The sequence below is a fragment of the Seriola aureovittata genome, chromosome 5 (assembly GCF_021018895.1).
Source record: "Seriola aureovittata isolate HTS-2021-v1 ecotype China chromosome 5, ASM2101889v1, whole genome shotgun sequence".
NCBI classification, from domain to species: Eukaryota; Metazoa; Chordata; class Actinopteri; order Carangiformes; family Carangidae; genus Seriola; species Seriola aureovittata.
Genome location: NC_079368.1, coordinates 4,115,492 through 4,136,405, shown reverse-complemented (window position 1 = coordinate 4,136,405; position 20,914 = coordinate 4,115,492). Strand labels below are relative to the sequence as shown.

The 20,914-nt window shown below is 39.0% G+C and overlaps 1 protein-coding gene across 1 annotated transcript; it reads left to right on the top strand.

Annotated features, from left to right (window-relative positions):
• Positions 1-1,755: 1,755 nt before the first annotated feature.
• LOC130170091 (golgin subfamily A member 7-like) lies at positions 1,756-20,370 on the top strand. Its single transcript, XM_056377227.1, has 6 exons — positions 1,756-1,824; positions 3,228-3,353; positions 6,268-6,420; positions 9,903-10,004; positions 11,603-11,655; positions 18,166-20,370. Exons 1-5 carry the CDS (start codon positions 1,816-1,818, stop codon positions 11,642-11,644), a joined length of 432 nt encoding a protein of 143 aa, XP_056233202.1. The 5' UTR covers positions 1,756-1,815; the 3' UTR covers positions 11,645-11,655; positions 18,166-20,370.
• The last annotated feature ends 544 nt before the right edge of the window (positions 20,371-20,914 follow it).

The window sequence follows — 20,914 nt, the reverse complement described above, 5'->3', positions numbered from 1 at the left end:
CATTTAAGCCTTTAGCTGTTACTCTGAGCGTCTTTGTTGCATAACTGATTATTCAGTGTTGAGTCTTTGGAGTTATCTTAGCTGGACGCCCACTTCTAGAGAGAGTAGCCGCAGAACTAACTCATCTCCATGTATAGAACGTTTGTCTAACTGTGGCCTGATGGATACCTACTTTTTTCACATGACTTTGTAACCCTTTCCAGCTTGAGGCAAATCAGCAATTCTTGATCCTCTTAAATATATTTTTTTGCAAGGCCTGGTTCACATCAGCAGATCCAGCTTAGCAAACTCTAAATAAGTATTTATAGCCAAAGTGTCTCTGACCCACACCTCCAATCTGATTTCATTGATTGGACTCCAGATTTGATAAATCCTGACAGCAGCTATCTTTTGTTGATTTTATTAGTTGAGGGGTTCATATACTTTTTCTAACCTACACTGTGAATGTTTGAATTATGTTTTCAATATGGACAAAACCAATACAATTACACATGTATTAGTTAAAACAGATTGTGTTTGTTCATTTTTGTAACTTAGATGAAGATCTAACCATATTTAAGACATATGTATACATATAAATTAATGTAGATAAGTCCAAAGGGTTCGCTTACTTTTTCTTGTCACTATATTTTCCAAATGTTGAAGTAATATAATATTTTGCTGTGTGCTCTGCATTTTCTCAAACCTGTGTCTAAGCCCGGAGCCCATTTTAAAGATGGATTTTACTCAAATTCTCAAATGTATCTGCTTGCACATCTGTGGCTTTAGGGATCTGTGATGGTCCAAGGCCAGGAGCATCTGCCTCTTTTGGGTATTAATGTGTGATGCTGTTGTGGAAACAGAAACCCAAACTGAGTTCTGTGTTGTCCCCAGACATCGTTTTGAAACAGAAAAACATCTGAGTCATATAAAAAGGTCATGTCTTGTTAAATGCTAGCACCACCAATTCCATTTATGCCCTAATACCAGTGTTTGTGCATGTTTTACTACAACTACTTTAGACAATTCCTTACCATTAAAAATGATGCTTTGTGAAACTTGCTGTAGTCGTTATAATCGATATGCAGTCCATCACAGTGATCATATCTGAGTTAAAGGTTTACCTTTAAAATCAGATGTTTACTTTTAATTAGGTAAACGTTTCTAAAGTCCCTTTGTGGTATTGTAACATTTAGCAGCAGGTATAAATTGATTTATAGACTACTCTCCATTACCACACAACAGTTTGTGACAGAAGGTCTTCAGATCCTTTACTTAAGTAAAAGTATAATACCAATATGCAGGAAAAATACTATCAGAATAATCTATATCTATTATACTATTAGATTAATATTGCTGATGCATTAACATGTGGGTAGCCTTTTAGGTTGTAGCTGACTGCAAAGGAGCTGATTCTGTCAGATTTAACTTAATATACATAACATTGCATACATTGCAGTGCATTTGATATTTTAAAAATCTTAATTTGCAAAGGAATAAAAGCCGTTATCAGTATTGTGGAGTAAAGTGTGCAATATTTCTTGTTTTTATGTACTACAATAGCAGTTTCATAAAATGAAAATACAAGTATCTGAAAAAGGCCCTAAGTACAGTACTTGAATTAATGTACCCACCACTGTTGACACTGTTTTATCTTGTGTTAGATGATTTTGAAAAGCTTTAGGGCTCAATTGTTTCAATAGTGGATTTTTGTTGTGTCAATAGCGTTCTGGACCCGGAACCTTTGTTATTAAACAAAAGTTTCCCTTCGGAAAGGATATTTCGTAGTACATGCTAAAAGCTGGTAGCGGAAGATAAACAGAAACCAAGTTCAACATGGCAGAGGTAAGCTAACGATGAATTTGAACCTTATTTTTCATACGTCAGTATGTGAAGAATTTATTAGTAACGTCACAGTTTTTCACGTTTTCTCGGAGTATGTCTGATAGAAAGACAGCGGGAAAGTTGACCACCGTGAGCCTGGTAGCTCACCGGTCGGTCGGTAACTTGCCTGGTAATGTTTACTACATCTTTGCCAACACGCTAGGATATGTATAAAATTACTCATATGCGGCAGTTTCGGAAAAATGTTTTATCTCAACGAGGAGCCAAGCTGCGTATAGATACTAGCTTGGTTTGAGAAGTAATTGGTAATTTGCTAATACCTTATCTACCGGCTTAGCTTGGACATAGAGCAACATACTGGCTCCAGGGCAGGGATGTGGCTGTGGATACATCATTTAAACTTTGTTCCCTGATAGAACAAAGATGGCAGTGTCGGAGGAGTCGCGTGCTGAAGTAGTAACAGTGAACATAAGTTCTCAACAGCTCTGTGGAGACTTGATAAATCTCACAGACAACTATATTAGATGGTGGTCTAGTGCTGGAATGACAAACAGTTAATCGACACCCATATAATCATAAGAAATGTGAAACACCTGGATTCCACGCCTTAAATAGTAAATGAGCCTTTTTCACAGCAGACGTTTTGACTTGTCATAATGGGAAGAGCACAGGTATTACTAATTACGTTAATGATGGCTCGCATCTAAAGTGTCCCAGTGAGATGTGGCAGTCATACTGCACACTACAGGACCCTGAGACTGAAGAAGATAAATTAAATTCAGACTTCATTCATTTTATTATTTACACCAAGAGCTGCAGGGATTATTTGATTAATCGATTGACAGAAAATTAAAATGATTTGTTAATTGATTCATCATTTACATCATTTTTAAAATCAAAAATGCAATGCCAATTGAATACGTTGGGATCTTGGACCTTGGTCAGGCAAAACAGGCAAGACATTTAAGCACATCATTTTGTGTTTTACAATATATCTGATTCTATATTAATGAAATTATTGATGGATTAATAGATAACATCATTGGCAGATATTAAAAATAAGCATTACCTTTCAGCTTTGCACCTGCAATTTTTCTACTGTGGCATGTCAACATGTTCCTGTAAAAAACATCTGAATATCTAGCCTTTAATACATTAGCTGTTTGTTTTTTTTACTTTACATCAAACAGCCTGCTTTGTAGAATGTCTTCACAACATGGAGACACTGTAACTATGCTGTAAACATAAAAACCTTGACCAAGATGATACCCATAACACCAGGGTTCATTGTGATTCATGAAGATTATGAGAAAAATATGTGCAATTTGGAATAGATTGATTTTTAGATTGTGAAACCCTGAAAGTGTAGAGATGATTAAAATTGTAATCTCTTGTTTCCACAGACTCACAGCTTGCAGGACATGAGGCAACAGGCAGCCATCGCTGCCAAAGTCTTCCTTCAGAGAGACTATACGAATGGCACTGTGTGCCAGTTCCAAACCAAGTTCCCCTCTGAGCTGGAGACCAGGGTAGGATACACCTCTTCACTTTATTATTCAGTTTTTCCATCATTCTAATGCATAAAAATGGTTGGCAGAGCACCATCTTCTCTCTCCCTTTGACAAACACACAAACCATTGACAATGGATCCATTTGTCATAGTTGGACTGGCCGTCATTGGGAGCACCAGGAAAAATCCTGTCGCATCAGTGGGCCAGTAGACTATGAAAAAATGCATTTTTACTGTCCCCGTCTCTGTCTCTTTACTACCCCTTTCTGAATATCTGTCATTTGCCACACCTTATATATGGTATTACTTAATAATTACAAAAAGAACTTCTGGTTTTACTTCGGCTTTGTATTATCCTTTACATATCTGCTTCCTAGTCATAGTCACAGTAAGAGCTGTAGCCCTTCCCATCATGCACTGAGTGAAAGGCAGAGAAACTAGTCACTAGTCCCTCACAGGGCTCATACAGTATCTAGACACTTTGTTACTAAAATCTAAGGGCCAGTTCAGAGTGTTCTCCATAAACACATGTTAAACCTGTGTGTACACGGAGAACATTCAAACACAGGACTGCTTTGAGGCTGCAGTGTAAACCTTTGAGCCACTCAGTCTGATCGGTTTATTGTAACCTGCAGACTGTAGCTACTCTGAACCAGATCGTTCTGCATTTTCAGATAGGAAGAAAAACATTACCATAGGGATGAAGAAGAGTAATGAAATATTATAATTTTGCTTAATGTTCAGGAAAATACTGCTGAATGGTTCATTTATCATAGCAAATTATCCATATCAGAATGAAGAGTTGCTGTTCTGGCCCTAGGATAAAAAGAGAATTGCTGCTGAAATCCGCATGGAGCCAAAAGTGAAAAATACTGAGGAACCCTGCTGGACTGTGTCCTTATGTGAACTTCATGGTGGAAGTGGGTTAAGAGCAGGCATCGGTAATGATGTGAAGGAGGAAGAGCAGGTCGCTGAGCCTGAACAGGCTCTACGCCACATTAAAGATGGTGCCAGCCAAACAGTCCAGAGTTCGCAGGACACAGAACTGCAGTTTTGAAATGCACGCACCACATGAAAAGAGCAGCTTCACAACACTTCAACCACTTAAACTAGTGGTTTATTGGCACTTCCTTCTTGATTGGGTGGTCTCCCATGTTTTTTGCGAGGATTCGGTTCACACACACACACACACACACACACACACACACACACACACGCACACACACACGCACACACACACACACACACACACACACATTGTCATAGGTCACATTTGGGGGAGATTACATGGACTTACATTGATTTCCTGGAGATTTACCCGAACCACTGCTTACCTAACCTTTACCAAACCCTAACCTTAACCAGTGACCCAAAAAGTAGCCTATGACAAACACAGACACACACACACACACACACACACACACACACACACACACACACACACACGCCCACTAAACTGCAGGACGAATGGTTTTCCTCTGGGAGGTAAAAGCTTGAGTCCCCTACCAAAAATTGTTCTTCCCACATATACTGTATGTTTTTAATGATTTTCTGTAATCCCTGTTTATGAAATATGCAGTATGATGCCAAAGTGTTTAGTGGCTTCCAAATTTAGGCCAGTTGTTTATGTCAGTTTGTGAGGATGTTTGCAGAACACAATGTTCAAAAAAGCTTCATTTTATTTGGGGCAGTGTTTTTTATCCCAATATCTGATTTTTGTCATGTTGTTGCTTTGTTTTGCAAAGGTTTGCATGCTGTAACATCACATTCTTGCAGACAATTATCTCAGGCTGTGGGATTTATTATTTTTGGTAGCTCTTTCCTGTTTAAATACTTTTGGAGAATTGTACCAAAGAACCTGGAAAGCACTGAGTTTTGTAAATGTATTCGGCAGCTTGCTTGCCAAACCATTCAAGAGTGTTTCATTAACCCTAACTGACAGTTTTCTCTGACCTGTATCTAATATTTATATCCTAAGTTTAGGATATGTTTAGTGACAGCTCCAGTTGCCCCCTTCCTCACTTCAATTTGTAAACCCTCTTCAGCTTTGGACTCTCATCAGGCATCAGGCGTAATGGAAAGATGGAAAAATGTGGTTTGAATCGCAGCCTCTGAATTGGAAAATTAGGAGGAGAACAAAGGCTCCCAATGGCGGGTACCAAACACGCCTTAGACTACTGATGTGTTGGAGCTTGTTGTTGCATTCCTTGGGCACAAGGGAGCAGAACATTGGAGGCTTTTCATAGGCTCAGGAGGCCCCTGGCTGGCTCCTCATCTGCTCTGGAGGCTCCTTCATTTTCCCTCCGAATCACAGAAAAATCAGCGGATCCATTCTGGGCCAGCATGGGACTAGTGTCGACACCCCAGTCAAAACCGCCTCTGAGTTCAAACGTCCTCCACCCTCCATCAGTCTTCCCTACAGAAGACTTTCATTTGAGGAATTCTTCAGAAACACTGGTTTGATTATCAGCCAGCTGTGGTTTTAGTTTGTATCCCAAAAAGCTGTCTGCAGTATAGGGAACAGCTGAGCTGCATCTTTATCTTCATCAAGGTGCGTCTGTGCCATTGGCGAAGGAGAAAGCATCAATATTCCTCGATGGATTGTCACCCTGTGTGTCCTGCTTTCAGTGCGTTTGTTGTGTCAGTTATTAAATGAAAACTTTCTGAGACCATATGGCAAAGGCATCCTAATAATTTCAGGTGGTGTTTCCAGTGCGGGAAGGAGGCCCAGCATTCCCTTGATGTATGACCAGTCCAAGAAAATTCAGCCTCTCATTTGTCTAGAGATGGAAAGAGAAGGAGAAAATGATCTTGTGCTATGAAGACAATGTTTCCCCTCGAATATCCTGACAGGGCAGAAAGCACTCACACACCGTGCCTTGTCCTGTGATTTTTAACCCTTTGGTCTTCCTTTATGTTTCCATGTATTTCAGATTGACAAGCAGCAGTTTGAGGAGACAGTGCGGACGCTCAATAACCTGTATGCTGAAGCTGAGAAGCTGGGAAGCCAGTCATATATTGAAGGTTGTCTGGCCTGCCTCACAGCGTATACCATCTTCCTGTGTATGGAGACTCACTATGAAAAGGTGACAGACATTTTAAATGCATAGGTTTAAATACAGAAGTAATGAATGGAGCTGGGTATTCAGAACATAGTACTTTTTGAGGAAGGCTGAATTCTTACTGTGACCGCAGTGGCCCTGCCTATGTCCATGCCTATTGTTGCGGTTGTGGCTTTGACTATGAATACAGCTATTGCTGTGGCTATAAGGCTATGGCTATAGCATTAGCTGTGGCTGTGACTAGCTGGCTATTCTCACAGCACTTAACAGTAACATTGGGAATTGTTAAGACAGCATTGTAACACCAGACAAGCCAGCCAGGAGACTTCAGAAATAATGTTGCATCACAACATTCACACTGTCGGCATGAAGGTTGGTTAGTTAGTGTTACACAAACATGTGTCTCGCAGCCTTGCTAATCAAAACAGCCACAACAAGAGCTACAACCATAACAATGATCACCGCAACAGCCATTGTCATATGTAACCATGCATATAGTCTAATCTGAACTACAGCCTGGCCAAACTAGGGCTGTCACTTTTTCAAAAAAAATCACTTTGAACTGCCATCTTATTTGTCCTTACTAATTCAAAGGTAATCCACATATCCTTGTACATAGATCTTATTTGTCCTCAGGAGTGAGTGTGGCAAAATACAGCCAGTCAGACAAGGTTGTACAGTTGATGTTGCTTTACTTGTTTCTGGTGCCTCTGCTGTCTCATTTAATTGCAGAAGAGTCAACAGATTTGTTATTGTTTTAAAGTAAACAGCCTTAAGGTTATTTTACCATCTATGGTGAAAAACCCAAAATACTTCCACACACTGCCTCTCAGATGCTTCAGTGTTGTGATTTTCCGATCGTCGCGACTTTGCTCGCAGTTTTTTGTTTTTTTTCCCAGTTGTATTGTTAATAAAGTTTTAGAAGATAACTTGAACATTTTAGATTGATTTTAGTCTAAAAGAACTGAAAATTAATTACAGACTGACAGGTTGTATGATTACTCGTTTTTAATATACAGAGATGATGTCGACATGACGTAGGCCGAAGATGAATGGAACTTCTATCTTTTTTCCCTTCCCAAATTGTTGAATAAAACTAATCAATACACATTATGTGAAATATTTAAATCTATTGTAATGTATTATTACCCAATAATGTCAAGACAAGGTCCAAACCATTTTTCTTTTGTTGTACCTGCCAAGACATGCTGTAACTATTACTTATTTTTCCGTCACCTGCTCACTTGTCCAAGCTCCTGAGGTCATAGGGTGCGGCCAGCTCCAGGCTCCAGCACTGTTGGCGCTGTGCTGCTACTGGGAAGATGACCCAGGCATACAGGAGGAGAAGTTATCAATTATATTGTTTGAATAAATAAAAAAATATCCCTCACAGTTTCCTAAAGCCCAAGGTGATATATTCACATTACTAGTTTTGTCCGACCAACGGTCCAAAACAACAAGATATTAAATTTACAATGATAGAAAACAGAGAAAAGCAGTAAATCCTCACAATTAAAAAGCTGTGAGTAGGACGTTTTTGGCATTTTTGACTGAACAATGGCTTCAGGCACAACTTTGGACTATTGTATTATGGCCAATATTGAGACAATGTGTAACATCTGAGAATTATGACCTCTTAATGAGTTTCCAGAAAAAGTATAATTTTGGTAAAACTCGTATACAATATGGGCACAGATATTTAAAAATATCAAAAGATACCCAGCCCTAATAATGAACATGCTGGATCTTGTTCTGGCTTCTGCTTGTAGACATATTAATGACACTCTATAGTCGACATTGAAGATGATTGAGGCGGTTTAGTGCTGTAAGCAGTTGTGTTGCTGCTGTGTGGAATCTTTGAGCTTGGCTGTAAATCAACAATTTTATGACCTCTATGAGAGCTGGCAAATAAATTGTATTTATAGTCAACTAAAATCCCTTTTGGCCCAGTTCATATGGAATGTAAATGGATCAGTATGTCAGTGGTCTTTTCTTGTCTTATGCATTCGTCTTTCAGTGGACAGAAGTGTACAGGGATAAAAAACATTTGGCTTGGTTTGTGTTTTATGAGCACTCATAAAGTCATGCAATTTAAATTGACTGGTCATTACCAAAGTAAAAATGAAGTCTGTTATTCAGCACTTCAGCTCAAGAATGTGGTGGGGTTAGCTAGTTGGATCCTCTTGTCGCCTACTTAGCCAGACAGAGATTTGCTAGTTAGATTCCAGGTATCAGCAGTACAGTGTGTTTGTTTCACAGGTCAGATAAGACTGTGCATCATGCAGGAATTCAGTTTTCTTTTTCCTGTTCACACAACCACTTCAATCACCTTTTGTGTGTATAACCAAATGCAACAGCATGAGTAACTTTGAGGAAACGCTGTCATTGTGTGCACCATTATCCTCATCACATTCATCACACTTTGCCTTCACATGTGTATAGGTGTATGCAAACGTTTGGGCAAATAACTTGTTGATTGTTGTTGATTCTCAAGTGAAAATAAGTAATTACATAACCACCACCACCACCACCAGCCCCCTGCAAACAATTTGTGTAGACAGCTAAGAGGCTTTCTTTCTATTTTTGATTTAAGATTTTTCACCCACGCTTCCCTGCACACACAGCATGTTTAAGATCTACCCACAGATTTTCAGTGATGTTCAGGTCAGGGCACCATGGGGGGGTCGCTCCGAAAGCTTTAGCTTGTTTTTCTTAAAATCGTTCATGCTTTGATTCATGTCGTTCATGACGTTCATGTCTGCTTTGGATCATTGTCCTGTTGTAGAAAGCCTGCCTCTTTCCACTGTCAGTTTGTTGACTGACTGTAGGACATTTGTATCCAGAGTTTGTTGACATTTAGTGGAATCCATTCTACCATCAAAAACAAGTCTGACCAGATATTTGATACCAACCTGTGTAAAGTATAGTTTTTAATTACACCCTAATCTCAAATTATGAAATTATGAATATTAAAACAAAGAACATGTTTAAGACTACATTGGTTGCAGCATGTTAATGCGAGTCTCGTATGTACTTGAAGAAAAATATAAGGAAGCATAAGGATGATGTATCAAGCAGAATAAAACCTTCAGGTATCCATGTTTTTATCATTCTACATTCTACCAGTCTGGTTTAAGCAGGTTTAAGCAGGTATAAGGGGTTGAATGTCTTACTCATACTCATACTTTGATTGATGGAACTAAAAGAGACATTTATTAAAAATGTCATACATTACTAATCTAAGTCTACAGCCAAATGATGGGGTCAGGATTAGCTAGGATTAGAAAAGCTAATCTTATTGTGCAAAATAATTTGATGTCAATCCTGAATTCTCTCTGAAGGAATACCTGTTTTAATATGTTGCTTTTAAAATAACTAAAATGAGAAATTCAGGTTCTTAAATTATCAAAGTGAAGCGTATGCATTCTCTGAGAGTTTAGCATACCACTGGATTGCGGTCAATGTGAAACGACATCTGAAACTGTGATCTCTGTCTGTCCTTTTAGGTTTTGAAGAAGATTGCAAAGTACATTCAGGAGCAGAATGACAAGATCTATGCACCACGAGGCCTCCTGCTCACCGACCCCATCGAGAGAGGCCTGCGAGTTGTATCCTACACTTCAGTGTCTGTTATACCCAGGAAATACAGTTTCTTATCTTCTCTCAGGTGTTAATTTTCCATATGCCACGTGTAGCTGTTCAGTAATATATTTATGTTTCCCTCCATTGCAAACAATGAGCTCCTAGATAACACAATGAAAGCAACATGAGAGCAGGCTTAAAACCAGAGCACCAACCTTGCAAACATTAGAGACACAGTTAAGGGTCAAAGCCACATTGTTTTTACAATAAAAAAAAAAACCCAACCTTTTGGGGCAAGAATGAGCATGTTCAGAATATTTTGAGCAAATGTAACTTGTTAAACGTACCCTGAGATCAGGAAATGTGAAGGTAATCGCACCCGAGTTTTAAGTAGAACAAGGAGCTTTCACAATGACCTAATAGATGTAGTGATTTACAGGCCGTCTGCCCCCACTGTGTCTTTCCCTATAACTGCTGGATGAAAATGGAAAGCAGCAGTCTGGGCAGCTTACAGGAAATCCAGAGCTATGTAGGGATACCCTGTAAAAACACCAGATAAAAGTTAGTATGTAATCCATAGCATCTGCATAAAATCAGCGGGTGCACCAACATCCTGGCTTTACCAGCATGTGTTTGTGGGGTGACTCAACATCCCAATTAATTGCAACTGGGCGGCAGTGGGAGATTAGGGATAACAAAATATGACTGAAATTGTTCACAGCCGAGCTTTGTTCCCTCTCGTGCCTATGATTTTATAGGGTTGACAGTGATCTGGATTATTTCTCCGACACTGTCAAGCTGCTTTGCTGACTTTGGCCCAGGAGCACTGGGAGATTGACAGGAATGTCCTACCTGAACTGTTGCTTTAACATTTGACTCAAGGAAATATGATGATCATATTTGTAATGTTCTGAAAATGTATGTTTCCCTCCAGGACTGAGGGGTTGAAATTATTTTTAATCACTTACAGTCCCCTCTCTTTATGTTAAACTGAGACAGCTATAGAGAGCTTATATCAAGAAAAGGCTGGGAAATGCTGTTTGTTAAAGGCCGCTAAAAATATAAATAATTAAAAAAAAAAGTTTGTCAAATAAGTCCCATCCTTATCTAAACATACGAAGCGAGCCAGGCAGGATACTGTTGAGAGAGGCTCTGTCTCAAGGCTGGATTTGTGGTTATTAGCATAGTTCCGAATTATTTTGAGTGGGTTTTCTTACGGCTGGAACATTACTCTGAAGTTCCGGTTTCACTTGGACTCTGTTTTGCTCATGATCACGGTTACAGATTTTCTTTTTTCTTTTTTTTCTTTTTTTTTTTTAAATTATTCCAAAAATCTGGTCTTTGACTTTTTAAACAAAACAGTTTTAAAGTCAAGCAAAATGAGGAATCATTTACACCTAGTGAGCCCTGAACAACACCTGCCCAGAGGCTTGAAGGAAAGTCTCTTTTTCCACAATAATGTCCAAAAACCGTTTCATCTTCCGTTTAAATTGCTCTGTACCATTATAGTTTATATTTCCTCATGTAAAAAGTGAGGAGAATTCAAATTTCAGTTGGTTGTAATTAAATGTAAAATGAAGCCAACCTTGCTCCACATGGTTTTCCTTGACTGAATCCTATTAAGATTGAGGTCACCATCTTTGAAGACAGAAGTCTGACTAGATAAAAGCTGCCACGGTGAGTGTCATAATTAACATTCCCTTTTTACACAGTCTTACTAGTACAGACCTGATGCTGGCCTGTTAAACATGTTCTCACACAAACAACATTTAAGCATCCAAGGACATTTTTTTAATTATAAAACACACTTTCTGATTCATTTTTGGGAAATATTACAAACAAAGGGGCTTGAGTCAAAGAGCAGTAATAAAATAGGTTCAATCTTTACGTGCCCGGCTATCCATTACTGACATGCAGAATGCCTCCTCATTCAAAGAAAAATCCCACATCAAAGTTAAAAGCATCTGTGAGTAATATCAATTAACTGCTTTACCGCTAGGAGGGTTGTTTTATCAGCGATTAAAGGATAATCCTGCTTACTTTACGACTTCACGTTGCATATTGCTCAGTGTTTTGTCACTTACTTCACCTATGCATATATAGTCCACTGTCCAGAGCACACATTCACTGTGGTCGAAATCTTGCGACCTGAAGAAATATGTTCACCAGGAGTTCAGATTCAGATGTTTCAAACAAAAAAGTATTTATTTGAAAGCTTGGTGCCAAGGAGAAAATGATGAGCAGCACAAAACAAGTGAATCATAGTTTCACACCAGTTTCTGGGGATGTCTTGTCCAGCAGGGTGTATATAAACCAGATGTCACATGTCCTTATCTCACTATTGTTATATTTGTCTTCCTTTTTGTCCTTCTTCACTCATACTTTTCTGGAACTGGAATTGGACAGTTTCCACTAAGTTACACTCCTCCTTACATTCTTATGTACACAACCTTGGCTACCCTCGCTACAGTGGATAAAGGTGGCTCCATCTAGACACCATCAGTCATAATAGAAGCTGCATTTTACACCATTGTCTAAAATTGTGAGGTTGTTATGATCTGAACTCGTGGAGCCCAGTAGCTGAGCCCAAAAAGTGATGAAGTGCCTGAAGCACTCTTACTACAGTTACATGTATTTAAGTAGCTGTAAGCAAACAATTACTACATTTTAGTTAAAATAGCCCATTTCCTTGTTTACTTTGCTGCCGGGGCTTCTACTGCATTCATGTCAAATCGGAGGAAGCTGGAGAGTCAGATATGGTGACTCAGTTTGAAAGCATTGTTTGCTGCCTGAGAACAAAGTAGGAAGCAAGAATTACAGCTTTAATGTCGGACACACAATGTAAGGAATAGCATAAAATGTTAATGCATGTTATATTTCTGTCTACAAAGCTTCCTTATGTTATTTATTATTATAAATCAGCCAAAATGAAATTGCAGTGGATATTTCACATTTTCATATTGTTATTATTATTATTGTTCTCACATTTCATGTTGTTAATGTGAATGATTCTTCTGAGTAGGCAGGTTGTATTTACTGAGATTTTAAAGACATGAATGCAGCAGGGTACAGGAGCTGTCTTGCTCATAGTCATTAAAATCTCAACTCCCACAGATTTCCGACAATAGATAATAGAGACACACAACCGATGGTCTATGTTGTAAGAGGGTTTGGTCTTTGTAAAAACATATTCAGTGTTAACTCGTGTAGTACTGCACAGTAACATCTGAAGACCTTGTTATTCTAACCATAATAAAACAACAGGTTTTCATTGCGTGCCGATGGCTAAGATTTTAACTAATCATTTAACAGATGTTTTCATCCAGAAGCTCTGGTGAGTCCGGGTGACTTCTTCACTGTGTGAAGTTTAATTCCACTTTCAGGAAGCCTCGTCATAATTGGTGGCAGCTGGCACTTTGTCGCAACTTTGGACTATTTTTTGTTTTTAAAGCTTTGCTTGTGACTGAAGATGGAGGAGAGGTTCCCAGGAACAGCTGTTCATTCAGAGACATTCTGTATCTGCATTTTGATTTCTTAAATTTAGAACAGTGTCTGAGGGGGTGTGAGGGACGTACTGGAAAGCTATTGTAGATAGAGAGAGGGAGAGAGAAAGAGGGAGACACATAACTGTAACCTAACTGAAAGAACATAGGGCTGCTTCAGGATGGCTCTTGGGTTTATGCTGTCAAGCAAATGGCGTAAAAAGGACCTGAATGAACAATCATGAAAGTCTGTCATACACAGGTTACATTCACTTATATGCTGTGATGCGCAACTTACACATACAGCAACATAGGACCAAATTACATTTACCATTCCTGCATTTTCTTTTAAAACGATTCAGTGTCACCTTGATGCAGAATATCTGCCAGCATACGTCCCAAACATTTATTCCTTTTTTGATGTATCCAATCTTCCTTTTTGTCCTTCAGTTTCATTACACTGCAAATAAGAGCTTGTTAAGACCAGCTCAGCCAGGAAGTCTCTAAAAATGATTATATGAGGTTGTGTCTTACATTTGAACACAAACATTTTCTGGGAAATGTTTTTCATAGAAATATTGTCTTCCTCATTTTCCCTATACCTTTATAAAATGACTTTCATTAAGAGCATTCCTCAGCAGTTGTCATTCCATGTCACTTTTCTACTTTGTTTTGTTTGAATGCTAAAACCTTCTGAGACAACACCGTCTGATCATGAACCACAGATGGCTTTTATATATCTTCAGATTTTTCGCCCTGGCGGACGCCTCACGGTCTTTGACTCAGGAGAACATCTCATCCCATAAATTGTTTAAATCTCTGTTACAGTAAATCCCTTCTTTTTTCTTGTGCACAGAAGAAGACAGTGAAGCTCATTGTGTGGTGTCATCCTAAGATCTGTTGGGCTCATATCATACTGAAAAGTACTTTGTATAGATGCTGGACAGACCCCAGTCTCCACTGTAGCGTAGACACCACCATCATGCAGAGTAAGACATACCCCATAAATATTTGACCTGTGGGGAATGTTGTATTTGGCATAATTTCTGAGTCCATAGATCCTTGTGGATGGATAAACCATTGCCCTACTACCATACAGATGTATACAGGGATTAATCTTCTCGTTCGAAATTCCTGCTGAGCGCCTTGATACATACACATGTCCTGTTGAGGAATGTAAACCCAGCTCTTTTATAAGTAGCTGTTGAAAGAAGAGTGCACTGGAGCTTTGCCATGGTCAAAGACGAGGTAGACCACAGCCGGCAGGCAGACTGAACATACATACAGTGTATCCATCCCACCCAGTGTTTAAGCCTCTTAATCCCGCATGGTCTCATCTCCTGTCTCCTCCAGGCTTAGACTGGTACATCACCTATCAGAGCAATATCAGCCTTTTAATTAAAAGTTGTGTTGGCCATCAAGTCGTTATTAAGCTCTGTCACAATGTGACCTTTTTTTAAAAAAAAATAAGCTTTACTCAATATTTATATTTATCGTAGTAGTAATCCCACAAAGAATTATCTCTGCAGAGCATTTTAACATCTTTCAGTTTTGTTTTTATTTTACATCCCACAACTTTACTGTTTTGATTCACTCCCACAGCTCTCAGTGTTGGTTTCAGCCACAGTCAGCAGCTGGTTTCAGCCAAAAAGCACTAAAAACCCAGCGCACACAACTAGCTGTTGAACATAATGGAGCATTTAATTGCCATAGTGACAGATAACTTCTCTCAGGTGTTGAAGACTGAAACAGGGCTGAAAGGAGAGGCAGTTTAGAATTATTCATCAGGTGGTCAGATACATGATTCCAAAGTAATGTTGACTGTTGGATCTTAAAGATCAGCTGTTTGCTGCACAGTTGGATCACAGTTCTGACTATTGTGGGTTCATTACTACAAATAACCCTTTTTACATACTACTATACATAGTCATTTGAATAGTTGTAAATATATAAAATATTGATTGATACATCTATAAGTATCCCGTGATTGGAGACTTTCCACTCTGATAAACATGAAACACAAAAATTAAAGCTGCTTTTCTTTTTTTTTTTTTACTTATTATTAATTTAGTTTTAATTGCTTGAGCCTTTTTGGCTTGAAAGTGGGAAAGCATAAATAAAAGTTGACTTGATAATTTGTCTCCTGTAGCTCCAGATCCAAATATTACCAGCACCAACCATCATCACATACCTATCAAACCGTCCTCTCCCATCCTCTCGCCTTTCCCATTATGGCTGAAGGCCTGACAAGTTTAAAGCGGGACTTTTTGTTTTGGCCGGGAGCCTACCAGGTGAAGGGCTGAACAGTGTGATGGATCAGCCTCTAGTGGGATGACTGCAGTGTAGCAAAACCAGACTTGGCCCGCACAGCTCCTGACTGCTGAGCATTCATTCAGAGGCAGATGGCGCCAAGTCGATGTCCTGGCATCTTGTCCAAAAGACATTCTGCTCCTGATAAGGTGTCGTTTGGCTCAGCATACAAACTCGCCGACTGGCCACAGCACGCCAGCAAACCTGTAAATTAGGCTGCACACATGAGAATATTTAGTGTCAGTGGGGAATGTTGGACAAGGCGGTTACATAAATGGTATTCATCATTCGTGTGTTGTTCTTTTCATTCCCTGAAACGAAACGAGTTTTTCCTCACCTGCAAAGAGTATTTTTACAGGCCGAACTAATGGACATTTTTCATTGAAATACATAGCTTACATTTTTATTGGCTGTTTCTTCACATTTGATAAAGCGTTTGTACAGCACTTTGGTCGGCATATGTCATATTAACACATTCATTATAAATACCTGACAGAACAATACCTGCTTTTGATACCAGTGCTTATATAAGAGTGAAATCAAACGCCCTCTGTATTTGATGCTTGTTGTGTAAACGGTGCCAGCTCACTCAGGGCTCTGCTTGCAGTGAGCCAGCAAACAGAACTGTAAATAACTATCAGTGTCAGTCAGGCCAGAGACAGTTTATGTTCTGTGTAAAGGGAAAATACACCAACTAAAAAGTTCCTGTAGATGAAAACGGAGAAAAAGTGACGGTACATTAATGTCAGGAACCACATCCCATAGTGTGTGACCCGGAGTCTTGGCTAACATCACCACAATTATGTGAATGCAGAAATCTAATGCAGACCTGAAACCATTGGAAAAGTGCAGAAGTTGAAGCACTGAAACGGTCTGAAGTGTCAGTTGAGGCTTTAGCATTGAAAGGAGTCTGTTGAGGTGTTATTGATGAAATCAGTTGACGTGTCAGTTAAAAATTGATATCTGCAATAAGATTAAGTTTCAAGTGAAGTGAAGGTGATAAAAACAAATGCACTGTTGACAGCTAACCAAACTGTCAGTGGAAGATTCAGATAAAAGCAGTGGACATGAAAGCACAGAAAGCAAGTGAACGGTCAGTTTAACAGGAGAGTGATGAGCTTCGTCGTAGGCAGAAATTTTGACTTGTTATGGAAACAGAAGCAAAAGAAACTGGAAAATGCAACAGTTACATTCAAGCCTTCTACTGAGAGTGCACTGGACAGTTTAAAAACGCATTAAAATGTTTTAGAACATTAAGTATTTGCATGTGAGCTGTATGAAAATTTAACTTAGGCTACGTCCACACTACTACGTTTTCATTTTAAAACGGACGACCGTTTTAGCTCTGTATCAGAAACAGTCTCACTAACACATGAAAATGCATACATACTTGACCAGCAAAGGCAGATGCAGTGTTAAAATGCAGAGTTTAACTCCTTAACAGCTGCTAGCAAAAACAACAAGGTCACTTGAAGTTCATTATTTCTTGATTTATTCACCTATGGTGGTCGGGGCAGATAAGACCCAATTACGGAGCGATTGTGTGTGTCTATGTCATCGTTTCCAAAGGTCTCCGTTTTCTCCTGTCCACACTGCAATGCAACCCCGGAGTTTTCAAACTAAAACGGGGCCAGCAGTGTTAACATAAGTCTCCGGTTTCAGGGCTTGGAAACTGCGGAGCAGTGTGGACGGGAGGTGAAAACGTAGCAAAAGAGATGCGTTTTAAAACTAAATGTAGTAGAGAGAGAGTTCAAGCACTTAAGTAGTTGAACTGTCAGCTGAAGCCCTGAAGGGGTTTGAAGTGTCAGTTGAAATGTATATTTTAAGAGGCCGACCTCTGGTTCACTGACCTTTTGTTTACTAGAGCTCCAGAGAGAAGCCTGAGAGAGGAGATGTAAAACTACATTGATGTGGTTCTTAAAACCGCAAATATATCTTATTATGGATCAACACTTGAAATAAAACACTGGAGAAGTGTAAAAGATAGGACCTTTTAAAAAGAGATAGGTGTTCAGTTTAATAGTTAGCGTTAAAATCAGTCAAACGTTAGTTGAAGATAAAGTGTCAGTTGAAATATAAGCAACTTATATGCGGGTTGATGGTTAATTAAGTATTGAAAGGAGTTTAGGTGCAGTGAGCTGAAGTATCAGGTAAAGACAAAGAGATAAAACTGTTGAAATGTAAGTCAACATGTTGAGAGCAGCTGAATGTCAGTTCAAGTGGAAGTCTCGCATCATTAATGACTGCATTCTATTTAGTTGGGCCACCTCAGGGCCACTTACTGAGCATGCTGACTACTGCAACGGTTTACTAGTACATCTACATGCAACAGAGTCGTTGGTATTGTTATCAGTTACATGTACGTTTCTAACTAATCTTTCTGTTTCTGTCACAGCTGTTTAGCTGAGCGTAGCCGCCCAGCACCAGTGCCCAGCTCCCTGAGGACCACCCAGACCTGCACCCTTAATACCGCGTCTCTACAATCTGTCCCTTTCCACTAATCGTCATGTGCATGTCCCATTCAGAGTATCCTTTGTGACCAAGTTTGAGATTTCGTACCCGACAGTTATTCATGTATTATTTGGTTATTATTTGTGATATCTCTGTCTGCGTTTAATAGTTTTCAGTTGAAGTCTGTTATATGCCTGTATTAAGTTTGAGAAAAGCAAAGGATGTCATGCAAAACCTGGACTAACTCACTTACAGAATTTATTGACATTCAAGTTTTTGAGTATTTCTGGAAGTGTGAACTTTTCTATATTTCTTTCTTTTTTGGACATTCCTTTTTGAATAATGAAGCCAAAATACAGGGTAACTTATTTTTATGAAGGTTTATACAACTCACCCACACCCATGCTTTAAGTGATTGTGTTGGCTGAACCACAGAAACAAGGAACTCTAGTTATCAGTGTGGTTTTCTGCATGTGCCGCTATTCACCGTTTCTTTACTTTTATTCTTATTCATGTATTCCTGCAAGGGTGCTTGTTTTAGTGTATGACCTTTTCTGCATGTTTCCTTTTGTAGGGTTTGATCTTATATTTACCACTGTGACTGCTTAACTTTGTCGGGATCCAAACATTCCAGTCAAACGGTCACAGATTCAAATATTCATGTACATCTTTCCTATTTATGCATTGATTTAAGAGATTCTTCTTTTGCTTTTTGAAAAGCCAAAACTTGTGCTTGCTCTGTATTTAGCATGTACTATTGTTAATGCAACTCCTCATGTCATGGTTATTTTTTTATTTGTAAACTGTGCTATGCATGGTGTTTGGTGACTACTGTTGATTTTTGAATCATGTTTAATAAGCATATAATTCATATATTAGTGAGGTTGCCTTTGACCGAAGTATTTAAAGTGCTCTTGTTAGTTGACAGTGCCTGTAATGGCTTTGAATGTTGCCTTTGTGTAAGTCTAAAGGTCCCGGTCACACCAGGATTTAACACAGCAAAGTTTTTCAGCAGTTTTTCCAGGCGAATTCACACGATTAGTGGATTCACTCGTGGGGGCAAAAAGTCTATCGGCACAAATATGCATCATGTTCAACATTGGTGAACTTTTTCCTGCCAATATGCTCTGTTGACCAATAGCAAACACTCTTGACAGTGACGGCTTTGAAGGGATAGAGATCTGGATCCAGAAAATCCAAAATTGAGGAAGCAATCATAGCTTATTTACCTCTGTTGTACCATTCACTTTAACTTAACCCTCCTCTGGAGAGTATGAACTGCTCCACAGTAGGGGAATGGTTTTTATGAGACAGGAGTACAAATACATCTTTTGGGTAAACTGACAACGGACCCTTCTGTCGGATTGGCTAAAACCAACAACGCATACCTGTTTATTTGCACATAAAGTGGGGAAGTGAGATCCAGTCACAAGTGCTCACTCGAGACGCATGTGGAGATGCATTTTAAAGCCAGGTGAGAACCGACGTGTTTAAAGCTGACCACTTATGATTAGATCACTGAAGACCCATTTTAATGCTAGGTCTGAACTTAGCTCGTTGTGCTTTATTTGTCATGTTGAGTAAAAGAAAAGGGTGCACAGAATGTCGGGGTAGGAAACAGAACAGTGCAGAGAAAATAACGAAAAGTGGCAGTTAGCTCAGAAGCTAGCCCTGCGAGTACGGTCACTATGTCTCAAAACTTCTAGAGCTAATATTTCACAAAGCCATATCAAGTATTTTCACTGTGTCATTTTCTGGTGTGATCATGTCTAAACAGTGAGATTATGTCAGTCAGCTCTGGATTTTTGACTAAACTAAAGCAACTAAATTTCATGTTTTATGATTCTTAACTGTCTGTTATTTAGGCAGGAGATGCTCAGTTTATGTTAGTGAAACCTTAGCAAAGGTTGAATACGCTGTACACATGGCTGGACATGTTCAGATGCTCAGAAGCTAAAGGATGAACACTTATCTTGAATTATGATTTTTGTAAATAAAGTTTCATTAATAATTTTGATTTAGCTCATACTTTATTTATCTAGTTCTGTTAATCGAACTTTTCTAGGTTCTTTTTTCATTTGAAATTGAAATGTTTTATTAATCCAGAAGTTGTATCCTCATAAATAAAACTTGTACATATTTTACACCATATTGGTTTCTGGTTTTATTTTGGTGTTGATAGTCAATGTATAGTTTACGTTTTACAAGCACACTTACACACTTGAGAGAAGTGCTATGAGACACAGTTCCTGGTGCTTGTTATGATTTAGATGCAGAAAACTTAAAAACTGAGAGCTGAATGAACTCCAGGGCTTCGTTTCAACTTGGTTTCCTTTCAAGGGCGGTATTCTGTGTTGTCTCTAAGAGTTATATAGCAGGAAAGCTCTCCTGATTCCTCCAGAGCTGCACTATTTCTCACAGTGGAGATGAACCCTGACCAGACGAGGTTATATTCTCACAGGAACAGCAGAGTGATGCATCGAGGAGGCGAGCCATCCTTCAACTGTGTGAACCTGAGTTTAAGAAGTTGGGTTTGCAAACTGATCTCTATCAAAGGAAAGCAAGATAACCTAAAGAAAGATTGATTTGTAGCCCACAAATACTATTTTTAGTAACGGTAACAGTGCTTTTAGTGGTATATAATGAATTTGTTGGAAGGTACTTTTAATTTATCTTTCACTTCTTCAGCAATG